The sequence below is a fragment of the Chelonoidis abingdonii genome, chromosome 1, assembly GCF_003597395.2.
Source record: "Chelonoidis abingdonii isolate Lonesome George chromosome 1, CheloAbing_2.0, whole genome shotgun sequence".
Lineage (NCBI taxonomy): Eukaryota > Metazoa > Chordata > Testudines > Testudinidae > Chelonoidis > Chelonoidis abingdonii.
In genome coordinates this window covers 250,362,336-250,387,321 of record NC_133769.1, presented here as the reverse complement: position 1 = coordinate 250,387,321, position 24,986 = coordinate 250,362,336, and the positions used below count along the sequence as shown (strand labels likewise).

The 24,986-nt window shown below is 40.0% G+C and overlaps 1 protein-coding gene and 1 pseudogene across 6 annotated transcripts in view; one reads left to right on the top strand and one right to left on the bottom strand.

Annotated features, from left to right (window-relative positions):
• Positions 1-24,986, top strand: part of MGAT4A (alpha-1,3-mannosyl-glycoprotein 4-beta-N-acetylglucosaminyltransferase A) — a 140,398-nt gene that overhangs the window by 23,702 nt on the left and 91,710 nt on the right. For 5 of the 6 annotated variants that reach the window (XR_012654898.1, XM_032805561.2, XM_032805557.2 and 2 more), the window contains exon 3: positions 23,139-23,306. Coding sequence is in view for 5 of the 6 variants with exons in the window: in XM_032805561.2 (XP_032661452.1) it covers positions 23,139-23,306 (168 nt within the window). In the remaining variant the exon portion in view is untranslated. The remainder of the gene's footprint in view (positions 1-23,138; positions 23,307-24,986) is intronic. The other variant, XM_032805559.2, reaches the window with a different exon arrangement.
• On the bottom strand, positions 5,741-10,432 carry LOC142046099 (E3 SUMO-protein ligase ZBED1-like; annotated as a pseudogene).

The following is a 24,986-nucleotide window of genomic DNA, read 5'->3' as shown; positions in this document are numbered from 1 at the left end:
TTTGTGTGTTAATTGAAAAACTGACTGCTACATTTTTGCATCTGTTCTTGAAAGCAAAACTTCCCTATGAACCTGTTTAATTTGGGTCCTTAAATTATTGTTGAAGAGTGATCAGTGTGTGAGCTTACTTTCTATATGTTCTTCACAGTGCAGACACAACAGCTTCAGTTAGACAACAAGAAAATCAAGTCAAGGTTGCAATTTGAACAAGGTCTAATCTTCTAGAAAATCTTTTGTTTATCTAATATTTAGAAACAACCTGTCATATTTCTTTTTTGACTGACAATCAGATTTTTTTTAGTATATTGAATTAAAGGTGTCAAGGAAAATGATTAACAAACTCAAGTCTGTGTGTTTTGTTTTTACAAATAAAATATGAAAAGTCTGCCAAATCTGTATGAACTTTCAGAGTGACAATCATTAGTTTCTAGCTCAGTATATATGATAAATCAAGCCATTTCATGTTTTCCTTAATTTTCTTATCTTCTGTGTCAATGAAATTGTGACTCTAGTCATTTTAGAATTCTACAGGAAAATTGTACAGATTGTGAGGGCATATCCTATTTTTATACTCTTTCTATTCCTTTGTTTCACGATTAAATAAAATCTCTATTGGGACAGTTTTCTAGGAATGTTTTCATATAGCTCACGCCTAAAATTTAGAGTTTATAATAGAGATGTTTAACCAACTCTTATTCATAGGAATGTTTTTATTCAAGCAATTTTAAAAGATTCTGTGAAAATGATTTTTGTTTTCTTTTAAATATTCCCTTATAATGGGAGTTGAAGGTGGTTAGCACCTGGTAAAATCAAGCTCCAAAGTTTTCAGCTCAGACATTTCAGCACCGTGCGAATGCATGCAAACCAGAAAGTAGGGTGGGGGTGGAAAACAAACTAAACCAAGAATGATTGGACTGTACTTATTGACCAAGATGATTTAAAGTGCAAAAAGTAAACTAGATGTTAAAATTCTTTCCTTTTTTAATCTGGGTTTGAAAAATCCACTCCCTTATGAGGAGTAGGAATCTTTCCCAAAAACTGAAGCATTGTGAATGATAGATCAGAAGTAATTACTACCACCCTTCCACCAGCAGTGAGGCTAAGGGATGATTTACACTACAGGTTATGTTGGTATAACTTATGTCACTCAGGGGTTTGAATAAGCCACCCCCTTGAGCAACGTAAGTTATACTGACCTAAACGTTGGTGTGGACGGTACTGTTAGTGAGAGAGCTGTTCCCACCAACATATATACTGTTGCAGAGGTGGTTTTATTAAGACGGGAAAGCTCTCTCTCATTGGCATAGAGCGTTTTCATCTGTGCCTCATTCAGACTGTGGCCAGGCAGGCCCCCCATCATAAGCCTGAGGCTGCCAGAATTGCAGCTCCAGCTACGGAGTCTGAAGCCAAAAGTGGTACCAGCACTATGGATCCCGTGCTGGGGCCTAGTCATGAGATAAGCAAGTGTGCACATAAGAATGGCAGTAAGTCTTCCTCTAAATGTAAGAAAGGAGAGACTCCTTCCACAAGTACCAGTTGTGGGGAGGGAGGGAGCTTTAATGCACACAAGCACAGAAAGAAGCCATCTAAACTGACAGATCCGCCAGTACCAGGTACAGACATGCACACATTGGCATCCCTCAGAGTTACAGAGCCATCCATTCCAGGGAAGACCATTGCTCAAAGACTAGTTCTGGGGACTGAAAGAGTACCCTTGACTCTAGGGAGGTCGGGAAAAGCACCAGAGCCCTAGGAAGTGTTTGCCCTGGGAAAGTCGAGGTCTCCATGCCTTCTAGGATCTCAATCTCCAGAGAGACTTTATCTCAGGGACAGGACATACCACATCTGATGCACTCCTCACTACCCTCCCCGCTCCAATCATTTACATGATTCTGATGATACTGCCAATGGAACAGACCTCTGAATTTTCATCTTCTGAGGAATTGCATTAGGGACAGGGACCGTTCATCCTTTTCCACTACTATGAGTATCAACAGAGGCCTTCTACATCATAGCAGTATCCTCCACGCTAGATTGATTTTTCTGTTCTTTCTCCCCTCTCCCAATTTGCTTGTGGTCTAGGCAGCGATGGAATGGGCTAGGCAATAGCACCCACACTCTACCCCATCCGACAGGGTGGGCAAGCAGCTGAACCTTTTAGACCACAAGGTCTTTTCCTCAGTCAGCCTTCAGTTCAGGATTTCTCATTATCAGGATTACTTGACACATACGATTTCTTGAATTACAGTAAATTGGAGGACTTTGCCAAAAAAACCATCCACAACAGGACCAGGGCAGCTTTCAAGCAGTAATTGAAGAGGGAAGCTAGTAGCAAGGACAATGGCGGCAATCATTCCTGGACACGACAGATATCTTATTGCACTCAATGGCACGGGCATTGTCATGAAGAGGGAGTTGTGGCTCCATTCCTCTGGTTTTCCCAGGGAGATAGAAAATACCATCAAAGACCACTCGTTTGATTAATCCCATCTTTTCAATCAGAAAACAGACAATTCTCTCCGCATACTCAAGGATTCACGAGCTACACTCCATTCCTTGGGTATTTACACACCTGTGCCATAATGTTAATTCTACTGCCCGCAGCCCACACTGCGTTACAGAACCTCCCAGTTTTTCCATCAGAAGCCTTATGAGCCACCATGGAAGCATCAAAAGACTCAAAGATATCATCCTCAAGGCCTGTCTTCTCTGCCTTCCTCCTCCCAGATGCGACCCCTGTGATAGAGGTATTTCTAAGGAACCATAGAGAGCCGCCAACCACCTTGCCTGCTGCCATATAACCACTTTTGGGGGTCATCTAGCACTCTTTTTACCAGCTTGGAGTGCAATAACAATGGCCAGGTGGGTGCTAAATGTCATCCACTATGGCTATACAGTCAAGCGCATCATGCTATCTCATGCACAACGCCCTCCCTGATCCCTCTACAGGGACCACTCTCATGACAGCATCCTCACCCTAGGGATGGGCTGCTTACTACAAAGAGGGGTGATAGAGTGAGTTCCTCTAGACTATCAGGGAGGGGGTTCTATGTCAGCACCTTCACTTGCCTCCACCGTCAGTGCCTACAGGTATGGCACTAGAGCGTTTACTCACTCACGCACCATGCCATGAACTTTATGCTGATAGTTCCCCCTGTCGTAGTCTTTCCCTCCAATGGTTCATGGACCTGGAACAGGTTTGTAGGGGGTACCCTTTGTCCCATCCTCCCTGGACAAGATGATCATCACCTAGGCATCCCTGGTATGATGGGGAGCATAGATGGGAGATCACAAGACACAGGAAACATGAACCTCTTGGGAGTTTAGGATGCACATCAATATTTTGGAACTCTGGACTGTAAGGAAGGTATGCCAATCATTTCTCCCATCTATCGATTCCCATGATGTTCTTATCATTTTGGATGACACCACCACTGTTTACTACATCAATAAACAAGGGGGCATCAGATCCTGTTATCTTCAGCCTATCTCCCGGCCACTCAGAATGTGATCGCAGATTCTCTCAGTGGCAGTTGTCATCAGTTACGAGTGGGAACTCTACGACATTATAGTATATGACATCTTTGACCAATAGGAGACTCTGACCAGGGAGCTCTTTGCCTCCCCTGCCAACAACAAATGCTCTGGGTGGAAAGGGGGGATATTGGGCCCATCCTCAAAGCGATGCACTCAGACTCTGCTGATTGGAGCAGATCAACTACACCTTTTTCCCCCTCTGCCTTTCCTGCCACAAGTACTAGACGAGATCGGATGGGAGAGAGCAATGGTCATCCTGCTTGCCACATGCTGGCCCAGACAGTTCTGGTTTCCCAACCTCTTCATGTCAGCCTGTCCCCCAATTCCCATCCCCAGTTTCCCCGAGCTACTGATGCAGCACCATGGCAGGATCAGACATTCCAATCCACAGACGCTTCACCTCAGAGCATGGTATTTGGATGGGAATCTTCTCTTCTTGACATTCTCATAAATAAACTAGGGAAAGGCAGCCTAGATGGTGGGTGCAAAACTGGTTGGAAAGCCGTTCCCAGAAAGTAGTTAATGGTTGAGTCATGCTGGAAGGGCATAACGAGCGGAGTCCCGCAGGGATCAGTTCTGGGTCTGGTTCTGTTCAATATCTTCAATGATTTAGGTGATGGCATAGAGAGTACCATTATAAAGTTTGTGGACGATACCAAGCTGGGAGGGGTTGCAAGTGCTGGAGAAATGGTCTGAAGTAAATAGAATGAAATTCAATAAAAACAAATTCAAAGTACTCCATTTATGTAGGAACAATCAGTTGCACACATACAAAATGGGAAATGACTGCCTAGGAAGGAGTACTGTGGAAAGGGATCGGGGGTCATAGTGGACCACAAGCTAAATATGAGTCAACAGTGTAACACTGTTGCAAAAATAGTGAACATCATTCTGGGATGTGTTAGCAAGAGTGTTGTAAGCAAGACATGAGAAGTAATTCTTCCGTTCTACTCCACACTGATTAGGTCTCTATTGTGTCCAGTTCTGGGCACCACATTTCAGGAAAGATGTGGACAAATTGCAGAAAGTCCAGAGAAGAGTAACAAAAATGATAAAAGGTCTAGGAAACATGACCTTTGGGGGAAGATTGAATGAAAAGACTGGGTTTGTTTAGTCTAGAAAAGAGGAGACTGAGAGGGCACAGAACAGTTTTTTCAAGTATGTAAGAAGTTGTTACAAGGAGGAGGAAGAAAAATTGTTTTTCTTAACCTCTGAGGATAGGACAAGAAGCAATGGGCTTAAAATGCAGCACGGGAGGTTTATGTTGGAAATTAGGAAAAACTTCCTGTCAGGGTGCTTAAGCACTGGAATAAATTGCCTAGGGAGGTTGTGGAATCTCCATCATGGAAGATTTTTAAGAGCAGGCTAGACAAACATCTGTCAGGAATGGTTTAGATAATTAGTCCTGCCATAAGTGCAGGGGACTGGACTAGATGACCTCTGAAGGTCCATTCCAGTTCTGTGATTCATGTTCACCAGAAGTGCAAAACATCCTCTCCAGCAGCAGGAAAGAGTCTACAAGGTGTTCCTCCTGGGCCCAACAGAAGGGACTTTCCCAGAAGAGCTGGAGATTCCCTTCCTTTTGGATTACCTCCTGTCTTAGAAGGCATTGGGTCTCTCACTCAGCTCTCTCAAGGTACATGTCGTGGTAGTAAACGCTTTCACTTCAGGGTAGGGGAGACAAAAATGGGTCTGTCTCCCCTATCCCGAAGTTCCTGCCAATTTTTATCCTTTTCCACAGTGGCAAGTGGTCAACCAGACTTCCCTGCTGCAGAGCTTTTCTGAGAAAAAATCCAAACTTTTTTTTTTTCAGTTTATCTAGGGCTGTCAAAAGATTTTAAAAAGTCATTATTAATCAGTTTTAATTGCACTGTTAAACAATATTTAAATACCAAATGAAATTTATTATAAATATTTTTGAATGTTTTTCTATATTTTCAAATATATTGATTTCAATTACAACACCAAATACAAAGTGTACAGTGCTCACTTTATATTATCTTTGATTACAAATATTTACACTGTAAAAAAGAAGAAATGGTATTTTTAGTTTACCTCTTATAAGCACTGTGGTGCAATCTCTTTATTGTGAAAGTTTACCGTTGTAAGTTTCAACTTTTATTTTTGAGTGGAGTTATGTTAAAAAAAAAAAAATGTAAAACTTCAGAGCATACAAATCTGCTCAGTCCTACTTCTTGTTCAGTTAATTGCTAAGGCAAACAAGTTTGTTTACATTTATAGAAGATAATGCTGCCCACTTCTTATTTATAATGACACCTGAAACTGAGAACTGGCTTTCAGATTGTATTATTGTAGCCAGCATTGAAGGTGTTTATGTACCAGATAAGCTAAACATTTGTATACCTCTTCATGCTTCGATCATCATTCCAGAGGACATGCTTCCAAGCTGATGAAGGGTTCTGCTCAATAATGATCCAAAACAGTGTGGACTGACGCATGTTCATTTTTGTTGTCTGAGTCAGATGCCACGACAGGTTGTTTGTTTGTTTTTTTCTTTTTTTGTGGCTCGGGTTCTGTAATTTCTGTATTGGAGCGTTGCTCTTTTAAGACTTCTGAAAGCATGCTCCACACCTCATCTCTCTTAGATTTTGGAAGGCACTTCAGATTCTTAAGCCTTGGGTCGAATGCTGTAGCTATCTTTAGAAATATCATATTGGTATCTTCTTTGCGTTTTGTCAAATCTGCAATGAAAATTTTCTTAAATTGAACAGTATATGCTGGGTTATCATCCAAGACTGCCAGAACAGGAAATACATACCAGAATGCAGGTAAAACCACAGAGAAGGAGACATACAATTCTCCCTTGAGGAGGTCTGTCACAGACCTGCAGAGCTTTGGTGGTGTTTCCACCTTCAGTTTTTCAAAATCATTACTTGTTGGCACTGATAGATAGTGTTTTGAAGAGCTAAGGTGGCTGTGATAGTGGCTTTATTTCTAAGCAGGTGCTGAACCATACCTATTGTGGAGTTCCATCTGGTTGAAATATCTTGTACAAGAGGTTCTTGTTTCTGTCCATTTGCAGCTTATTGTATTTCTAGCTCTGTACTGTTAGCTGCACTGTGTTTTGAAATGGCCAACAAGTTTTCTATATTTTGCCAGCAGGTTTTCAAAACTAGTGAGTGCTATTGTCATGGATTGCTGCAGACTGAATGATGCATGTCGTGTTCAAAAGGCAAATGACTGGCTGCTGCTATTATTATTATGTGCACTATCAGTACTAATTGTTGTTACCTTTTCTTTCTTTGGCAACATCCAAGAAACGCTCTGCACAAGTTTCAACATAATGTCTCTCTTCAGTATGTGTTTCTGTTAAAGCAAACGACTGCAGTCTCCATGCAGCATCAATCAGGTGTACCGTGACTCTGAGATAGCTGTGATTGCTCAAGGATCTCCAGTGATCACCAATCAAAGCAACAGCTGGTGCATTTTTTCAGAAGTTCCAACTTTGTAGTCTTCCTGTTGTGATATAGGTCATGTATTTGGGTTGCAAATGGTTACCTGGGAGGGCAAATTGCATGACCGTTTGGAAGGTGCAATTTGAATAACATCTTTTAGTGCTCTGACGTTTACAGTGTTGCGTGGTCTGCAGTCCATAATAACCCACTTTGCAATAGCACTGGTTAAGTTGTTGTACTTTGTTTGATTCATGGGCTTGTAGCAATTCTGAAACTCTGTAAGCGTACTCTGTCACAGCTGGCGAGATTCATTTCTGTCGGTGGGCTATCTGTAGTTCAAGAGCTGGAGGTGAAAGCATGTTTAGGGCATAGGTGGTATGCAGACTTGAACTACTTTGATGTTGTTGGATCTCAACCTTGCAATAGCTACAGATAACAGTCTTTTTATCCAGAGAACCATCTGTGAGTTTTTAAAAATAAACTTCCCATTCAAAAGACCTGAACTTTTGCTGCTTTACTCCATTAACTTTTTCTGATACTTAATAACTCCCAAACATAATAGAACTGTGCCAGTGTCTGCCAAGCAATGAAGTACAGTAAGTGAAGAGGGCCAGAACAGAGGTGTGTGATTAACACTTGTTTAAAAAAAAAACACATTAATTTGTTTTGCATTAATCACTTGTGTTAACTGCGATTAATTGGCAGCCCTAGTTTTGTTTTGTTTTTAATTAAACTGACAGTTAAGCCCCAGCTGTATCCCAGGGCTACATTTGTTTTAAGGTAGATCTCCTCAGTTTTGTTTTCTCTTCTGAGGTGTTTGTATCAGCTGGTGCCCCTGCAGACTTCATAGAGTGAGCTGGGCATAGAAAAGCCAGAGACAAAAGGAAGGCCCAGTTTTTCACCCCATTACTAAGCGTTGCAGTGGGGATCTTATCTGTTTACCACTCAGAGCCCAGTCCAGGTGGAATTATCTCGTACCCTCCCCAGGGCAGGAAAGGAGGATCGGTGACCAGCATTGTCTCAGCAGCCCAGTCTGGGTTGTCTTGCTTCAGCTCTGCTCCCCTGGCCAAGAAAGGAGTCAGGCAGGATTGGAAAAGAGCAGGCTCCAAGCATAAACAGATTCCCTTTCCTCATCTCCATGAGGAGAAAGATGCCAGGAGAGAATCTCACTGGATGGAAGATCAGGTCCCTGGAGCCCACACCTTGATTTTAGCGTCCAAATAATTTTAAGCTGAAGTGTTTGGTTTTGTATGTATGCACAAAACTTAAAATTTGAGTTTGGCTGGATTAGTGGGAGTGCTTATACTGACAGTCAACAATAGTTTGCTTTTTTTTTTTAAGAGTGTTTGAGTACATTGTGCAATATACCCCATATCCAGTATCATAACTGGAGGTATGGATGTCACCGGAAAAAAACAGGTGCACAACTCACAAACACATATGTGAATGTTCTCTCATTAAATGAAAGAGAAGAAAACACTAGAGCATTTTGAAGCTTTTTATGGGGGGGGGGGGGTTGTGTGTAGGAGGAGGGCAGCAGAACCTGGCTCTGCACACATCACCCACCCCCCAAAAAATGAAACAAAAAAAAAACTGAATGCAGCCATTACATCTATCCTGTTTAAAGCTGTATGTATCGTTTGTAAGTCTACTTGCATCCTTTTGTAAATGTATACAAGCAATTCCAAGCCCAGCAAATGTTACAGATTTTCAAGTGTGCAGCTGCTCTTGTGTTCTGCTATGGAAACTGGCAGAACCTATTAAATAGCTTCTGTTCTAACATGTTGTGTAGCTATAACAATAAAATACTTTGCACAGAGTCAGCAATAAAGTAGAACCGTGTCATTAGCACTAATGATTTGAGACCCATTGCAAACTAATTTGTGAATTGGGTAGTAAGGACCCCATTCCTTCTCTAATTTAAACAGTGGAAAAACTACCATTGACTTCAACTGGAGCAGCATTTGATCCTAAATTATAATAGATTTAAAAAAAAATCTAAATGCCAAATCACAAAATATGGTTCGTTCCTTTGATGTATTTCAGTTTCATATTTTAGACTGTCATAGTTTATTGTCTAATAGGGCTGTTGATTAATCGCAGTTAACTCTCATGATTAATCAAAAAAAATAATCGCTGTTTAATTGCACTGTTAAACAGTAGAATACAATTGAAATTTATTAAATAATTTGGATGTTTTTCTACATTTCATATATATTGTGTGACAAACCCAGACAGTGGGGTACAGGAGTCTGGTAGAGGGCAAATATATCTGGTCACTGGGATGAGTAGTTTTTCTGTTCCCTGCGTTGACCAGAGCAGGGGCTGCACTAGAGTAATCAGGAACCTGCTAGAACCAATTAAGGCAGACAGGCTGATTAGATCACCTGCAGCAATCAAGGCAGGCTAAATCAGGGCACCTGGGTTTAAAAAGGAGCTCACTCCAGTCAGGTGGAGAGGAGCCAGAGGAGAGAAGTGCATGTGAGGAGCTGGAGCAAGAGGCACAAGGAGCTGGAGTGAGAGGGTGTGCTGCTGGAGGACTAAGGATACAAGCATTATCAGACCCAGGAGGAAGGTCCTGTGTGAGGATAAAGAAGGTGTTTGGAGGAGGCCATGGGAAGTAGGCCAGAGAGTTGTAGCTGTCATGCAGCTGTTACAAGAGCACTATAGACAGCTGCAATCCACAGGGCCCCTGGGCTGGAACCGGAGTAGAAGGCGGGCCTGGGTTTTCCCCCCCAAACCTCCCAACTCCTGATCAGACACAGGAGGGGTTGATCCAGACTGTGGGGAAGATCACTGAGGTGAGCAAATCTGCCAATAAGCGCAGGACCCACCAAGGTAGAGGAGGAACTTTGTCACAATTGTATTCTATGTTGTAATTGAAATCGAAGTGTATATTTTTTATTACAAATACTTGCACTGTAGAAATGATAAACAAAAAATAGTATTTTTCAGTTCACCTAATACAAGTACTGTAGTGCAATTTCTTTATCATGAAAGTTGAACTTACAAATGTAGAACCGGGTACAAAAAACTGCGTTCAAAAATAAAACAATGTAAAATTTTAGAGCCTGCAAGTCCACTCAATCCTACTTCTTATTCAGCCACTTGTTAAGACAAACATGTTTATTTACATTTGCAGGAGATAATGCTGCCTGCTTCTTGTTTACATTGTCATCTGAAAGTGAGAACAGGTGTTCGCATGGCATTGTTGTAGCTGGCATCATAAGGTATTTATATGCCAGGTGCGCTAAAGATTCACATGTCCCTTCATGCTTCAACCACCATTACAGGAGACATGCGTCCATGTTGATGACGGGTTCTGCTTGATAACAATCCAAAGCAGTGCGAACCGCCACATGTTCATTTTCACTATCTGAGTCAGATCCCACCAGTGGAAGGTTGATTTTCTTTTTTGGCGGTTCGGGTTCTTTAGTTTCCACATTGGACTGTTGTTCTTTTAGGACTTCTGAAAGCATGCTTCACACCCCGTCCCTCTCAGATTTTGGAAGGCACTTCAGATTCTTAAACCTTGGGTCAGTTAGAAATCTCACATTGGTACTTTCTTTGCGTTTTTTGTGAAATCTACAGTGAAAGTGTTAAAACCAACATGTGCTGGGTCATCATCTGAGACTGTTATATATGGCAGAATATGGGTAAAATAGAGCAGGGGACATACAATTTTCCCCCAAGGAGTTCAATCATAAATCTAATTAACACTTTTTTTTTTAAATTACCATCATCAGCATGGAAGCATGTCGTTTGGAATGGTGGCCAAAGCATGAAGGGCCATGTGATTGTTTAGCATATGTGGCACGTAAATACCTTGCAATGCCAGCTACAAAAGTGCCATGCAAATGCCTGTTCTCACTTTCTGGTGACATTGTAAAGGCAGCATTATCTCCTTTAATGTAAACAAACTTGTTTGTCTTAGACATTGGCTGAATAAGAAGAGGACTGAGTGACTTGCAGGACTAAAATTTTACATTGTTTTATTTTTGAATGCAGGTTTTTTTGTACTAATTCTATATTTATAAGTTCAACTTCATGATAGAGATTGTACTACCGGTGCTTGTATTAGGTGAATTGAAAAACACTTTGGTTCTTTTTACAGTGCAAATACTTGTAATCAAAAATAAATATAAAGTGAGCACTGTACAGTTTTTATTCTGTGTTGTAATTGAAATCAATATATTTGAAAATGTAGAAAACATCCAACAATATTTAAATAAATGGTATACTATTAACAGTGTGATTAATCACGCAATTAATCGCAATAATTTCTTGACAGCCCTAGTTAATAATAAATATAATATTTTTGTAAAAAATAGCGAAGACTTAATTCAAGACCTCAATACAGATATGTCTGTTCTTAAATCTTTGTTGAGAAATAGGAAGAGACCCCATCTTTTGGGGGTAACTATTTTAGCAATACAGTAACTCCTCACTTAGTCATCCCGGTTAATGTTGTTTCATTCTTATGTCGCTGAGCTATTAGAGAATATGCTTGTTTAAAGTTGCATAGTGCTCCCTTATAACATTGTTTGGCAGTCACCTGCTTTGTCCACTGCTTGCAGAAAGCACAACCTGTTGGAGCTAGCTGGTGCGGTCTTGGAATCAGGGTTGACTGGCAGCCTCCCATCAGCTCCCTGCACTCCTAAATTCCCTGTGCAGCAGCTGCCCAGTAGGCTATTGATTGCTGTGCAGCTCAGCTGTCCCTCCCTCACCCCCCACTGCTGTGTGCTGCTCCTGCCCTCTGCCTTAGAGCTCCTCCTGGGAGCCTCCTGCTTGCTGGGCAGAGGTGAGGGTGAAGACAGTTGCTAATGTCAGGGTGCCAATCTTTCCCCCTCTCCTGTACCTTATCTCCACAGAGCGGGGGAAGGGGGAAGACCACAGAGCTCAGGATAGAGGGAGCTTGCTGGCAGCAGCTGCTGTCTCAACTTGCGGATCTACTTAAAAAGGCATTGTACTTAGAGCGGGGTCAGCATACTTAAAGGGACGGTGTGCATCCGTCTCTCTCTCTCTCACACACACGCTCATACACTGTGTGTGTCTCTGTCTCTCTCTGCCATGCTGTCTCTCCTCCCTTCGTACTGCCTTGTAGAGTGTGAGGCTACATTAACAGCGTGTTAACCCTTGAGGGCTCAGCTGAGTGCTAGTTCATCATTTAGCAGTAAGACATTCACTGGGAAATATCCCACCCTCTGACTTCACAATAGAGTGGCTGGGTCATTACATATATTGAATCTATTTCCCCATGTTAAGTATCCTCACACCTTCTTGTCAACTGTCTAAAATGGGCCATCTTGATTATCACTACAGAAGTTTTTTCTCCTGCTGATAAAACCTCATCTTAATGAATTAGCCTTTTACAGTTGGTATGGCTACTTCCATCTTTTCATGCTCTCTGTATGTATATATATTTCTTACTATATGTTCCAGTCTGTGTGCCTGATGAAGTAGGCTGTAGCCCACAAAAGCTTATGCTCAGATAAATTTGTTAGTCTCTGAGGTGCCACAAGTACTCCTGTTCTTTTTGTACTAAAGCACTGAGACTTCCTTAGGGTTTTTTTTAGAATTTGAACAAAAAATCTTCGTGATTAAAATAAAATTATACTTGGAAAATACCTAATATTTCTTTAAAAATCTGTTTCAGCTAACTGGTGATCAAACACACTAAATGCCCTAATCATAATTGTTTTGTTACATCGCATGACAATAGGGCAGAGTTAAAGTTGCTTTGGTGCCTTAACTTTGCATTCTCATATTTTAACTAGGGCTGTGAATTAATCGCAGTTAACTCAAGCGATTAACTCAAAACAAATTAAGTCAATTAAAAAAATTAATCCTGATTAATCGCACTGTTAAACAATAATAGAATACCAAATGAAATGTATTAATATTTTTGGATGTTTTTCTATATTTTCAACTATGCTGATTTCAATTACAACACACAACACAAAGTATACAGTGCTCACTTTATATTGTCTTTGATTACAAATATTTGCACTGTAAAAAAGATAAACAAAATAATTTTCAATGCACCTCATAGAAGTACTGAAGTGCAGTCTCTTTATCATGAAAGTGCAATTTACAAATGTAGATTTTGTGTTGCATAACTGCACTCAAAACCAAAACAATGTAAAATTTTAAAGCCTACAGTTCCACTCAGTCCTACTTCTTGTTCAGCCAATCGCTAAGACAAATGAGTTTGTTTGCACTTACAGGTGATAATGCTGCCCTCTTCTTATTTACCATGTCACCAGAAAGTGAGAACAGGTTTTTGCATGGCACTTTTATAGCTGGCATTGCAAGGTATTTGCATGCCAGATATGCTAAACATTCGTATGTCCCTTCATGCTTTAGTCACTATTCCAGAGGACATGCTTTCATGCTGATGACACTCATGAAAAAAATGATGAGTTAATTAAATTTGTGACTGAACTGAATATCCAAAAATATTTAAATAAATTATATTCTGTTATTCTATTGTTGTTTAAAAGTTTGATTTAAAACTGCGATTAATCATGATTTTTTTTAATCTTGTGATTAATTTATTTAATCGTTTGACAGTCCTAATTTTAACATGTAACCTTAATCCTGAATTTCCTTGGTTTGTAGTGCTTGGATTTGGAATACTTACAACATGCCTGTAATATTTTTTGCTCTTAAATTACAGTTATATACTCAGCCTAAACTCCAACTCCATTTTTTCTCATGGAATAGATCAAAACTTGAATGATTCCTTGAGTCATGATATTTGGCAGTTAGAGACTTTGTTGACAAAAAATTGTACACCAAATGTAATTCTGACTTAAAAAGAAAACACCTCCGACTTTGAAAATAAGAATGAAAATCTGGGAAAGTAATTAAACTACTAGCATCTGAAACCCCATGCTGTTGCATCAGTGTGGCAGTTGAGCCAGGTAATCCACCATCTGAGCAGTCTCCTTCTTATAGCCAGTGAAATTGTTGCATGCAAATTAGCTGTAGAGTAGGGTGGTGGTTACCTCTGATATCATGATCTAGGAGTCTTGGCATGGCATAGATACATGTCTTGGTGTTGCATGGATGTAATTTGTCAAAAAGTAAAATGACATGAACTTTGATATAACAGGCCGCAGATCCCAGTAATGATTGAACTTGTTGATACTCTGAACAAAAAGAACTCCCAGCCGTGCTTGTATTTGTTTCCATGGCTTCACACTAACTCTACAGACACTGTAGCCTTGAGTAACACACAGTGAGAATACTGGAATTTTATTGTATAGATATGTTCCTAAGAAATCTCAGGGTAAATGCATAAAAGTCCCAGTAAAGTTCTCTTACAGTATTAGGGCTTGCCTATAAAGGGAAATTGACCAGAATAACTACTGTGAATTATGCTATTCTGAAATAGCTCTCAGTGTGAGCACTCTTATTCTGGAATTTTACCAATCTTATCACCTGTACGGGACTATTATAAGCCATGTTGTTGGATATTTTTTTAATTGAGATAAATTTCTGGATTTTGTTTTTGTTTTGTGAGCAGGGATTTTTCATATATCACAATGTGTCCAATTACTCCTTTCCAGGTCCTTATGTGAAATTTTTTTCAACAGAAAATGAGCATTTTAAAATATATTGTGTACACCAGATGCACCCAATTTCTGTGTATTGGAAAACTTCCTAAAGTTCCAGATGGTGAATAGTTGATTATTTGTGTAATTAATTCTTTCATTGGGGAGTAACATTGATTCAGCAAGGTAAAGTAGTTGAAGACTCTAGCCTATATTCATAATAGCAAAAGAATTCTGTTAGGTCAGACCTCAGATTGAGATTTTGTAAAAATGAGCTTTTATGAAACTTAAGACAAATGAAAATATTTTTAAGAGTTAAAATATTTATTCTGTGGAAAGAGCTTTGTAAAAACATACTCCTCTGCACTGTTTGCAGCATTATGCTTGTGCATGGGAACTTGAAAGTGTAGTTTATTAAAAATTGACTTCTAAGCAACTGGACTGGTCTTCATTGTCCAAACTCTGGGAAAAAAAATAGACAATTAAAATATTTAACTGAATTTTAAAGATATATCTTTTACCTGTTACTGGTGTGGGGCGATAATCCCCATAGAAATGCCTATAAAGAAATAAAATAAGAGTAGCATCATTTGTGAGGAGATTTGTTCTTAAAATGTGAATTTTAACTTGACAATGCCCTTTTTAAATACCGATTGGTAAATTTCATACTAGCATTTCAGGTTAGATGTCACAGTGGTCTCTTCTGGTCTTATAGTCTATGAATCTATGAAATTTGCTATGCAGATTTTAACTGTGGTTCCATGATTACATTAGGCTGGAAACATGGGTAGCAATTCTTTCAAATACATTTTTACTTTCAGTTCTGAAGTATCATGAGTACAGTTTTGTTTTTGAAGAAGACCTGTGCATCTCACATAAGAATTTGAACTCTACTGGAAAAGATTTCGTTTTAGTAGGCATAGCACTCTGAGAGAATTAATGTAGCAAGGGCTGTGATTTCTCTGAGGATGCCTGTTGACAATCTCCTACTGTACAATTTGTTCTAAAAGCATGTGTTTTAGTACTCAATTAAAAGACTGCAGGATGACAAAAATGTCAAACATTAGATGAATAAGGCTATTGACATCGGTTAAATAGACCAATCGCTTTATTTTGATTCCTTGTTTTTACAGGAGAAAATAACACAGCTAGGGAAATATATATAAATCAGATGCAAACCTGAGGTAGCAAAGTGCAAGACTATTTTACAGCTATGTTCTCTACTGACACTTTCATGTTGGAAGTAATATGTAGGGTTTAATTCATTTTTTCAAAATAGGTAACTAATTACGAAAAGGTATTTTAGATCTGCATAGCTGATTTTTTTTAACGTGCTATAATTGATCACAACAAATAAATAAAAAAATTGCTACAGTTGGAATACTACTTTGGATCTTCAGATTTACCAGTCCATATTGAGGGGTTGCTAGTTTTCGGTTTGTAATTGACTGACTGACTGTATTAACAAAATAGTAATCAGATTTTTGGGAACAAAAGGCTTGTTTCCCACTCCTCTTTTTTCAAATTGGCCTTTTATGTTGAATAGAGAGACATTCTTCGAGGATTTGAAGACTTAACTATCACCATCTGGTGACTGACCTGGAATATAAGGCTAGTAAAAACATAGTAATATAACTCATTTCTGTATGTTTGCTTCAGTAAAGTAATGCTAAGTCTGCTTGTTAGTTTTGAATCCTGGAATCTGTTCCTCTTAAAGGACCAGCATTTGGTAATTCCCCCTAACAGGACTTATCTGACATTGTACACAGGTAAATGCCAAATGCTCTCTTCCTCCCTACTGTCTTCTTGTGCTCCATAATTTAAGATTTCATTATATTTTTAAAAGTGACCTTTATGATTGCAAAAGAAACCTTCAGATGTGAACTCGGGTATAGCAATAATGTAGTGTTGTTATCCTGAGCCTTCAGAGAGACTGAAGCAATAACTTTGAAAGGTGTGAACTACCTCTGTTGGCACTACATTTAATTGTAATGTCCATCGGCTTTCTATTAAATACATTTCCCCCCTTGGGGGATTTTACCGTCCTCTGCAGCATGGGACATGGGTTACTTGCACGTTAAAACTAGTATAAACGGTGGATTCTCTGTAACTTGAAGTCTTTACATCAGGATTTGAGGACTTCAGTAAGTCAGCCAGAGGTTAGGGTCTATTACAAATTAAATATTAAATACATTAAAAATTAAAAACACATTTATATTAAACACTATTATAAATACTGGAGGCAAAGCAGGGTTTGGGGGTGGAGGCTGACAGCTCATGACCCCCTGAGGGGTTGTGAACCCCAGTTTGAGAACCCCTGGACTAGAGAATCATGATTTTCCCTTCTGGCCTTGGAGCAGGGGTGGCCAGCCTGAGCCTGAGAAGGAGCCAGAATTTACCAATGTACATTGCCAAAGAGCCACAGTAATACGTCATCAACCCGCCATCAGCTCTGCTCCCAGCGCCTCCCACCCACCGTGCCTCCCTCTCCCTGTCCCTCTCCCTCCCCACACTTCCTGATCAGCTGTTTTGTGGCATGTAGGAGGCTCGGGGTGGGGAGAAGCAAGGGCATGGGGGGGGCAGGGGAAGGAGCAGGGCCTGTAGCAGAGCCAGGAGTTGAGCAGTGAGCACCCCCCAGGACATTGGAAAGTTGGAACCTGTGGCTCCAGCCCCGGAGTTGGTGCCTATACAAGGAGCTGCATATTAACTTCTGAAGAGCCCCATGTGGCTCTGGAACCATAGGTTGGCCACTCTGCCTTACAGTCTGGCCTGTCCACACGCAATCATGATATTAGGTACCATGTGCTAACCATATGTATACATGTGAACACAATTACAATTTTGGTAAAAGCAGTAGTGTAGTCAGAATCTTATACTTTTGATGGTATCTTCTGCACTCTTGTTGGTAGTAGATTTTAAAAATACTAGAATGTCTCTAAACAGTAACGTGAGAACTTGTTCTTAAACAACTTACTGCTATAGTTGTAGCACCATCTTTAGTATAAAGCCTGTCCAGTTATACTTTCTAGATTCCTTTGTAGGATTTGTACTCTCAAGACTGGTGTATCATGAAACCTATGATAGCTACAGGGGCTGCAATGTTATACCAATAAAAACTAGCAGGATCTTATTAAAGGGGACAAGACATTTGTCACATTTATTGTAAATACCATAATAAAATAAAAGATAACAGCAAACAATGTTGTGTGGCTACTTATTCCTATGATTATATATATATTATATGTATTATATAATACATATACACATATATCCATTCACACAATCATTTATACAAGTTCTGTATAGATATTATAGTTACCAGCCTAAAGTTGCTTGTGACAGAATACTGGCCAGGTACCCTGTACACAAGAGTGGAGCCGAGTCCGGGTCAGGTGCACCTGATGCTCCTGGAGGCTGGCAGCAGAACCATAGACTCAAAGTCCTCAGTCTTCAGAGTCCAGTTTTATAGGGATTTTTCCCTATGTTAGTTCATGGGAGTTGTTTCATTCTGCTGTTGCCAGATTAATCAGCAGGTCGCTGGCTCTATTCTGTCAGATGTTTGTTTAGGTGCTTGGGGTGGTCGTTCTGCTGTTGCAGAATCAATCAGCAGGTGTCTGGCTCCATTCTGTCAGATGTTTGTTAGGTGCTTGGGGTGGATCCCAGTTCGCCCTCCGGGGGTCACCTGGTTGATTCCACTTGACACCTTCTTCGGCCGACACTGAATTTTTCAGGCTGGTAACTCCCTAACCATTCATTCATCATTTAAACTAGGCACTCATTCACATACACTCTTTATCTTAATTACATTTATTTCACTGTCTCTTTACCTTTTGGGGTGTGAGACTCCCTGTCTTTTAACAATTAAAAGAAGGAACATAAAGTGAGATAAAAATGAATTTACAGAGGTGGAGGTCTCTATTTGTAGTGATTACAAAGTGTCACTTAGAGAAGGGCACTTAGAGTCAATTAACCTTTAACAAGTTTTATACAAAGTATTTCTGTGAGCAGGCTTCACACAGACACAGCTGGTGGCTTGCAGGTTAGAGGCTAAATCTGGGGAATCGTGTTTATTTCTAATATAAACCTTTAGTTATAAAGTATTAATTAACATTAAATCATTTCTAACAATAAATCATTTTTCATACAAACCATGTCTAATATAAACCTTCTTTAGTATCCCTACAGCAACTCTACTGATTGTATTGTGGAATCTTTCCATGTACAATTATGAAGGTGATTCTGCAGTAGTTTGTCCATTTAATCTAAAAGCTATTGATAGTTTTAAGAACTCTGACGCTTTAATCTTCAACATTGTAACATTACTGCAGCAAAGTGACTCAGGCAAAGTTTGGAGAGAGTTTTAGCCATTTTGATGTTCAGACTATTTTTCATTTGAAATTTTGATATTCAGAGCTTTCTGGTCATGTAAACAATTAACCTACAATTTAGGTTGCTTCTGCTACAGTATTCAGATATTCTGGGAGACATATATATAAAATGAAACTACAGTATGGTTTTTCTCTCCTGTCTCTTATTTTTTTGCTGGCCCCTTTTTTAGCTAAAGGAAAGACCACTTAACTCTTAAAATCATCGGGTTGAAATGCATTCATTTTAACACAGTGGACTAGTAATAAAGAAAACATAACTTAAAAACTAGTGAAAAACTCACTAATGTTTCCAGATTCTTCCTGCTGAGTTTAGGAAATTGGGATCTATTATAAAACATAGCTTGCTAGCCGACCAGAACTGGAACTAAAAAATCTAACTATATAATAAAGAATGTATGTGGGGCTGAGGCTGCAAGAAAAATGGACAGCATTTGTAGCTTGTGAAATGTGTTCTCTTGAGGTGCCAGCGGAACTCCCATTACATTCATGAGAGCACCGCAAAAGAATCAAGCTCCCAAAAGAGCATGTCTGGGTTTTCGACTTTGCATGTTTCTTGGATCAAGAAAAAAAAATGGAGAAACCCAACTGCTAAACTATCAGTGTTAATTTTCCAGGAAATGCAAAACATTAAGCCAGATTAAACATTTACTTTTAATTACTGGAGTTATGCTGGCTGAATGAAAACAACTGACAAAGAATTAAAACATCAGTTTTTACGTAATTTCTCAACAGGAAAATCATCTCTATTAGCAGTTATTGAGTATTGATATTTTTCTTTGATCCTTTTGGCTTCTAAAGCAAAGTGTATGGCAAAACATCAGCTTCCCTTTTTTACTGTAAAGTAATAAATGCTTCTTAACTAAAAATATCAAGGACCAAGTTGTAAAACCTGCAGAATTTTTGAAGACCAAATCTTCTGTTAAAATTTCTACTCATTTGCTGCTTCTCTGTATGGGAACAAATGCTGTCTTGTTCATCAGAGGATAGATCTCTTTTGGGGTCTTTCTATCAGCTTTATGGCTAGTAATTTGGTATCTTAATTCGTCCCTCTGTTTTATTAAATTATTATAAGATTCAACGTAAATGGAAGGAAAGAAGCATTTGGTACTATCGTGGAAACCTAAGTATTTTTTTCATTTAAGTTACTGATCTTTTAATGACCTGTTTTTCTAACATTTGAATTTTAACATTTTCTTTTTTGCTAAAATAATTAAATTTGAGGTTTTTCTACTTGTCAAGAAATCCCTATGGGCATCTTGGTAGTGCTAACTAAGCAATAATTCTTATTTCAATTAGCTGCCTGGGTTTTTTGGCAGCAAGTAATAGACCATTTTGTGTATTATTCTGTGCAAAACAAACTGACACGTATCAAGAGGTTGTTTGTGAACTGTTTGTTCCTTCTTTTCTAAACACAGAGTATTTTAGCTAACTAATTATGTTTTCAAAATATTAAATGGATAATACATTCTAACTACAGAGAGAAAGTAAATGTAAAATAGGGGGTAAAAAAGGACAAAGGAAGAAATATAATATAATCAATCTTTAATGGAGAACAAGGGAAAGATGAGCAGTGCATGGCTAGAGAAGGAATTGTACTGTATTAGTCTTTTAACAACCAAAAACACAATTTACCTGCAAAACTTTAACTTAATTAAGTAGAGTTAACTTTGTACTTTTTAGAAGTTGGCATGGGAGATCACCACTGGATTACAGATGGATAGCTGGAACATCCATTGACTAGAGAAGAGAGAGGGATGAAATGGATTGAGATCAGAGGTGGAGCTACTGTGTAATCAGGCTGGGGACTTCAAAACAGGGAGCTGACAGGCTGGCAAAGTGAAGAGGGCAACAAGGAAGGGAAGACTGGGAGAGAAAGTGTCAGTGAAACCTAAGACACTTAGCTTCTTGGGTGGTTGTGTCCTAGGATGCAAGATATAACTGAGAGGGTCTTGTGTTTACTGCAGCCTTCCTTCTCTCTGTACACCTCAAAAAAAGAAAAAAAAATATGTGTATTAACCTACAAACACATTTGCTTACTAACATTATTAGAAATCCACAGTTTTAGTCACAGGAGATTGCTGGTAACTTAGTACTAAAGGGTTAAATAAGTAAAGTTGAACTATATCACCAAACTCCATTTATTCATTCATACAAATTATTCAAAAAATGCATATCTTTTGCAAACTGTTTCCAAATGCATGTCTGGCTTCAATCTTTTTTTTATTAATCAATAGTGCTGCCGAGTCTGATACTGCTACATCTATACTAACTTCTCTGAATGATGCAAATAATAAATAGGTTCTATGTTATTTCACTCTGAAATTAAAATTTATCTGGTACTTTGGTCCAAAAAGTTTGGGGTTTTAGCCTGTGCTACAAGTAGTGTCTGCATAATTACCACATCATCTAAATCAGTAGTTCTTAACCTTTCCAGACTACTGTACCCTTATCAGAAGTCTGACTTAGGGTTGCCAACTTTCTATCTGCAGAAAACCAAACACCCTTGCCACACCTCTGCCCCTTCTCTGAGGCCACGCCCCCCGCTCACTCCATCTCTCCCTCCATCGCTCACTCTCCCCAATCCTTGCTCACTTGCTTATTTTCACCGGGCTGGGGCAGGGGGTTGGGGTGCGGGGTGTAGGGGAGGGCTCTGAGGTGGGCCCAGAGATGAGGGATTTGGGTGCAGGAGAGAACTCTGGGCTGGGGCAGGTAGTTGGGGTGTGGGAGGGGATGAGGGCTGGGAGTGCAGCTCTGGGGTGGGGCCAAGGATGAGGGGCTTGGGGAGCAAGCGAAGGCTCCAGGTTGCGGTGTTGGAGTGAGGACAGGCTCTGGGCTGAGGATGCAGGCTCTGGGGTGAGGCCATAAATGAGGGGTTCAGGGTATGGGACAGGGATTGGGGCAGGGGGTTGAGGGGCAGGGGGGTGAGGGCTTGGGCTGGAGGTGTGGGTTCTGGGGTGGGGCTGGGGTTTGGTGTGCAGGAGAAGGCTCTAGGCTGGCTCGGGTTGGGATGTGAGAGGGGGTGTGGGCTCTGGGCTGGGGCCAGAAATGAGGGGTTCAGGGTGCAGGAGGGGGTTCTGGGCTGAGGCAAACGGTTGGGATACGCGGGGGTGAGAGCTCTTGTTGGGGGTGTGGGTTGTGGGTGGGGCCAAGGGTGAGGGATTTGGGCTGCAGGGGAGGCCTGGGGCAGGGGGATGGGGCACAGGAGGGGATGAGGGATGCAGGCTCCAGGCAGCATCTACCTCAGGCGGCTCCCAGGAAGCTGCCAGCATTGGTCCTGCTTTGAGCATGGGGTTGGACTAGATGACCTCCTGAGGTCCCTTCCAACCCTGATATTCTATGATCTCTCTCTGCTTCCTAGGCAAAGGTGCGACCACGTGGCTGTGAGCGCTGCCTGTGCCTACAGGTGCCGTCCCCTCAGCTCCATTGCCCACAGTGCCTGGCCAATGGGAGCTGCTGAGTTGGCACTGGGGGTGGAGGTAGCACGCAGAGTCCCCATGGCCACCTTTATGCCTAGGAGCTGGTGGGAGATGCTGGCAGCTTCCCAGGAGCTGCACGGAACTGGGTAGGGAGCCTGCCTGCACCACCAACCGGACTTTTAATGGCAGTGCTGATCAGAGCTGCCAGGATCCCTTTTCGGCTGGTCATTCCAGTCAAAAACTGGAGATTTTTGTCTTGTGTACCCCAATTTTGACCTCACTTAAAAACTACTTGCTTACAAAATCATACATAAAAATACAAAAATGTCACAGCACAATATAAATGAAAAATTGCTTACTGTCTCATTTTACCATGTAATTATAAAATAAATCAAGTGGAATATAAATATTGTACTCACATGTCAGTGTATAGTATTTAGAGTAATATAAACAAGTAATTGTATGAAATGTTAGTGTACTGACTCTGCTTGTGCTTTTATACAGCCTGTTGTAAAACTAGGCAAATATCTAGATGAGTTGATATACCCCCCTGGAAGGCCTCTGCATATCCCTGGTTGAGAACCACTGATCTAAATTCTTCTAACACTGGAGTTCACATGAGTATATTGCAGTTAATTTAATAATTTGATAAAGATTGTCCTTCAGCCTTCCACAAAAGATCAGTTATTTTTCTACCTGTTCAGAGACTCTAAGCCCAGAGTTTGCAACAAAATTGTTTTATATAAGAACACTGTTTAGGGAGTGAAGAGCAGATGAAGTGTTTTCAAAAGTAAGTAACCAGACACGTTTTTTTCCTTCCAGAAAAGCTGATTGCTTATCACCGGGAATTTCATGCTTTGAAGGAACGTCTTCGTATTGCTGAGCATAGAACCCTGCAGCGTTCCTCTGAGCTAAATGCCATCTTGGAGCAATTCAGACGTGCAGTAGCAGAAACAAATGGAAGTAAGGATGTGTTAAACAATTTTTCAGGTACAAGCCATGATATAGGCTTAAAGTTTTATGACTCTTGATTACTGATGTCTATTGTATATAATTATTAAAAGAAAATATCCTAAAACCCCAAATGCTTGGAAACCATCCAACGGTGCATATAACTAGTTTATGTAACATGTTCTTATTTCTGGTACCTCTCCCTCTTCCTTCATCCTCCATTCCCTCTGTTTGTTATATCCACTCATTGTATCATATTTTAAATTAGATAGTAATCTCTTCAAGGACTATATACTTGTTCAAGTGGCTAGTAAAATAGGTTTGGGGCTTCTGGGTGCTATTCAGTACAGGTAATCTGGCAGCAATTTGTATAATATCTTTACACATTTTAAGCTAAAACTGATGAGAAACTTAAAAAAGGAAACTAGGAATTCATGCAAATGTTAAAAGTAGAATGAAATCCTCTTTACCTACCAGGCTCTGATTTGGGGATTCTGTGTTTCTAAAGTTTGCCTTTTAAGCAATGCAAAGTGTAGGAAGTAGCAGCAAACATTAGTTAACCTTTTCTGCAAAACTGATATAATTATTTTTAAATATTTAATTATCTTATTCCTTTTCATCAAGTTATGAAGCAAATCCTCAAAATTAACAAGAGCTGTATATGGAAAGATTATTAGCTTGTAGCCTAGCACAACTGTATTTTAACAATTTTGTCACTGTTTCTGTTTTGAAGTATATTTCCCTGACTTTAAGAGGTTTAATTTGTCTCTGAAAAGTCAAAATTGCCAAAAATAATTTTTGTTCCAAAAGTCTTCAGTCTGGAGCTATTTAAACCAATACTCTCTGATTTTTTCCATATGAGAGAAATACACCTAAAACAAATTTTATTTGAGGTCTACTGTTACTTCCTAGTACAACTATAGAATGTCGAAAAACTTGGACAAGTAGTGTCTTTTATAGAAAGATGAGTCTACTCTGTATTCTACAGCTCACGTCTTAGGTCCTCCAGCCAGGTACTGATTAAAAAGTTGTCCCTCAGTACATTAATACCTCACTCTTCTGGATTTTAGATAGCCACCTGGGATAGCAGGAGCACTGGGGACAGTACTTTTTTAAATCTGCACGTAACATATCTTGTGATTTTCTTTCTGATGTGTACGTTGCCGTTGTTAGCCATGTCATTGTGATATCCACAATGGACTATTGCAATGCATTCTCCATAGTGTTTAAGACTGTAGAACATTTAGAAGCTAAGTATCAGAGGGGTAGCCACGTTAGTCTGAATCTTTAAAAGCAGCAAAGAGTCCTGTGGCACCTTATAGACTAACAGACGTATTGGAGCATAAGCTTGTCATGTCGTCTGACGAAGTGGGTATTTCACCCGTGAAAGCTCATGCTCCAATACGTCTGTTAGTCTATAAGGTGCCACAGGACTTTTTGCATTTAGAAGCTAGCGATCATGCAGAATTAGAGATGAGTCTGAGCTATAAAGTTTGGATCTGGATCTTAATCTGAACTTTCACAAAGTAAAGAGCTGGTTGGATCTGGAGTTTTAGTTTGTGTTTGTCTTTATGTAAAATTCATTCTTCTTCGAGTGATTGCTCATATCCATTCCAGTTAGGTGTGCGCGCGCTGCGTGCACGTTCGTCGGAAGATTTTTACCCTAGCAACACTCGGTGGGTCGGCAGGGCGCCCCCTGGAGTGGCACCGCTATGGTGC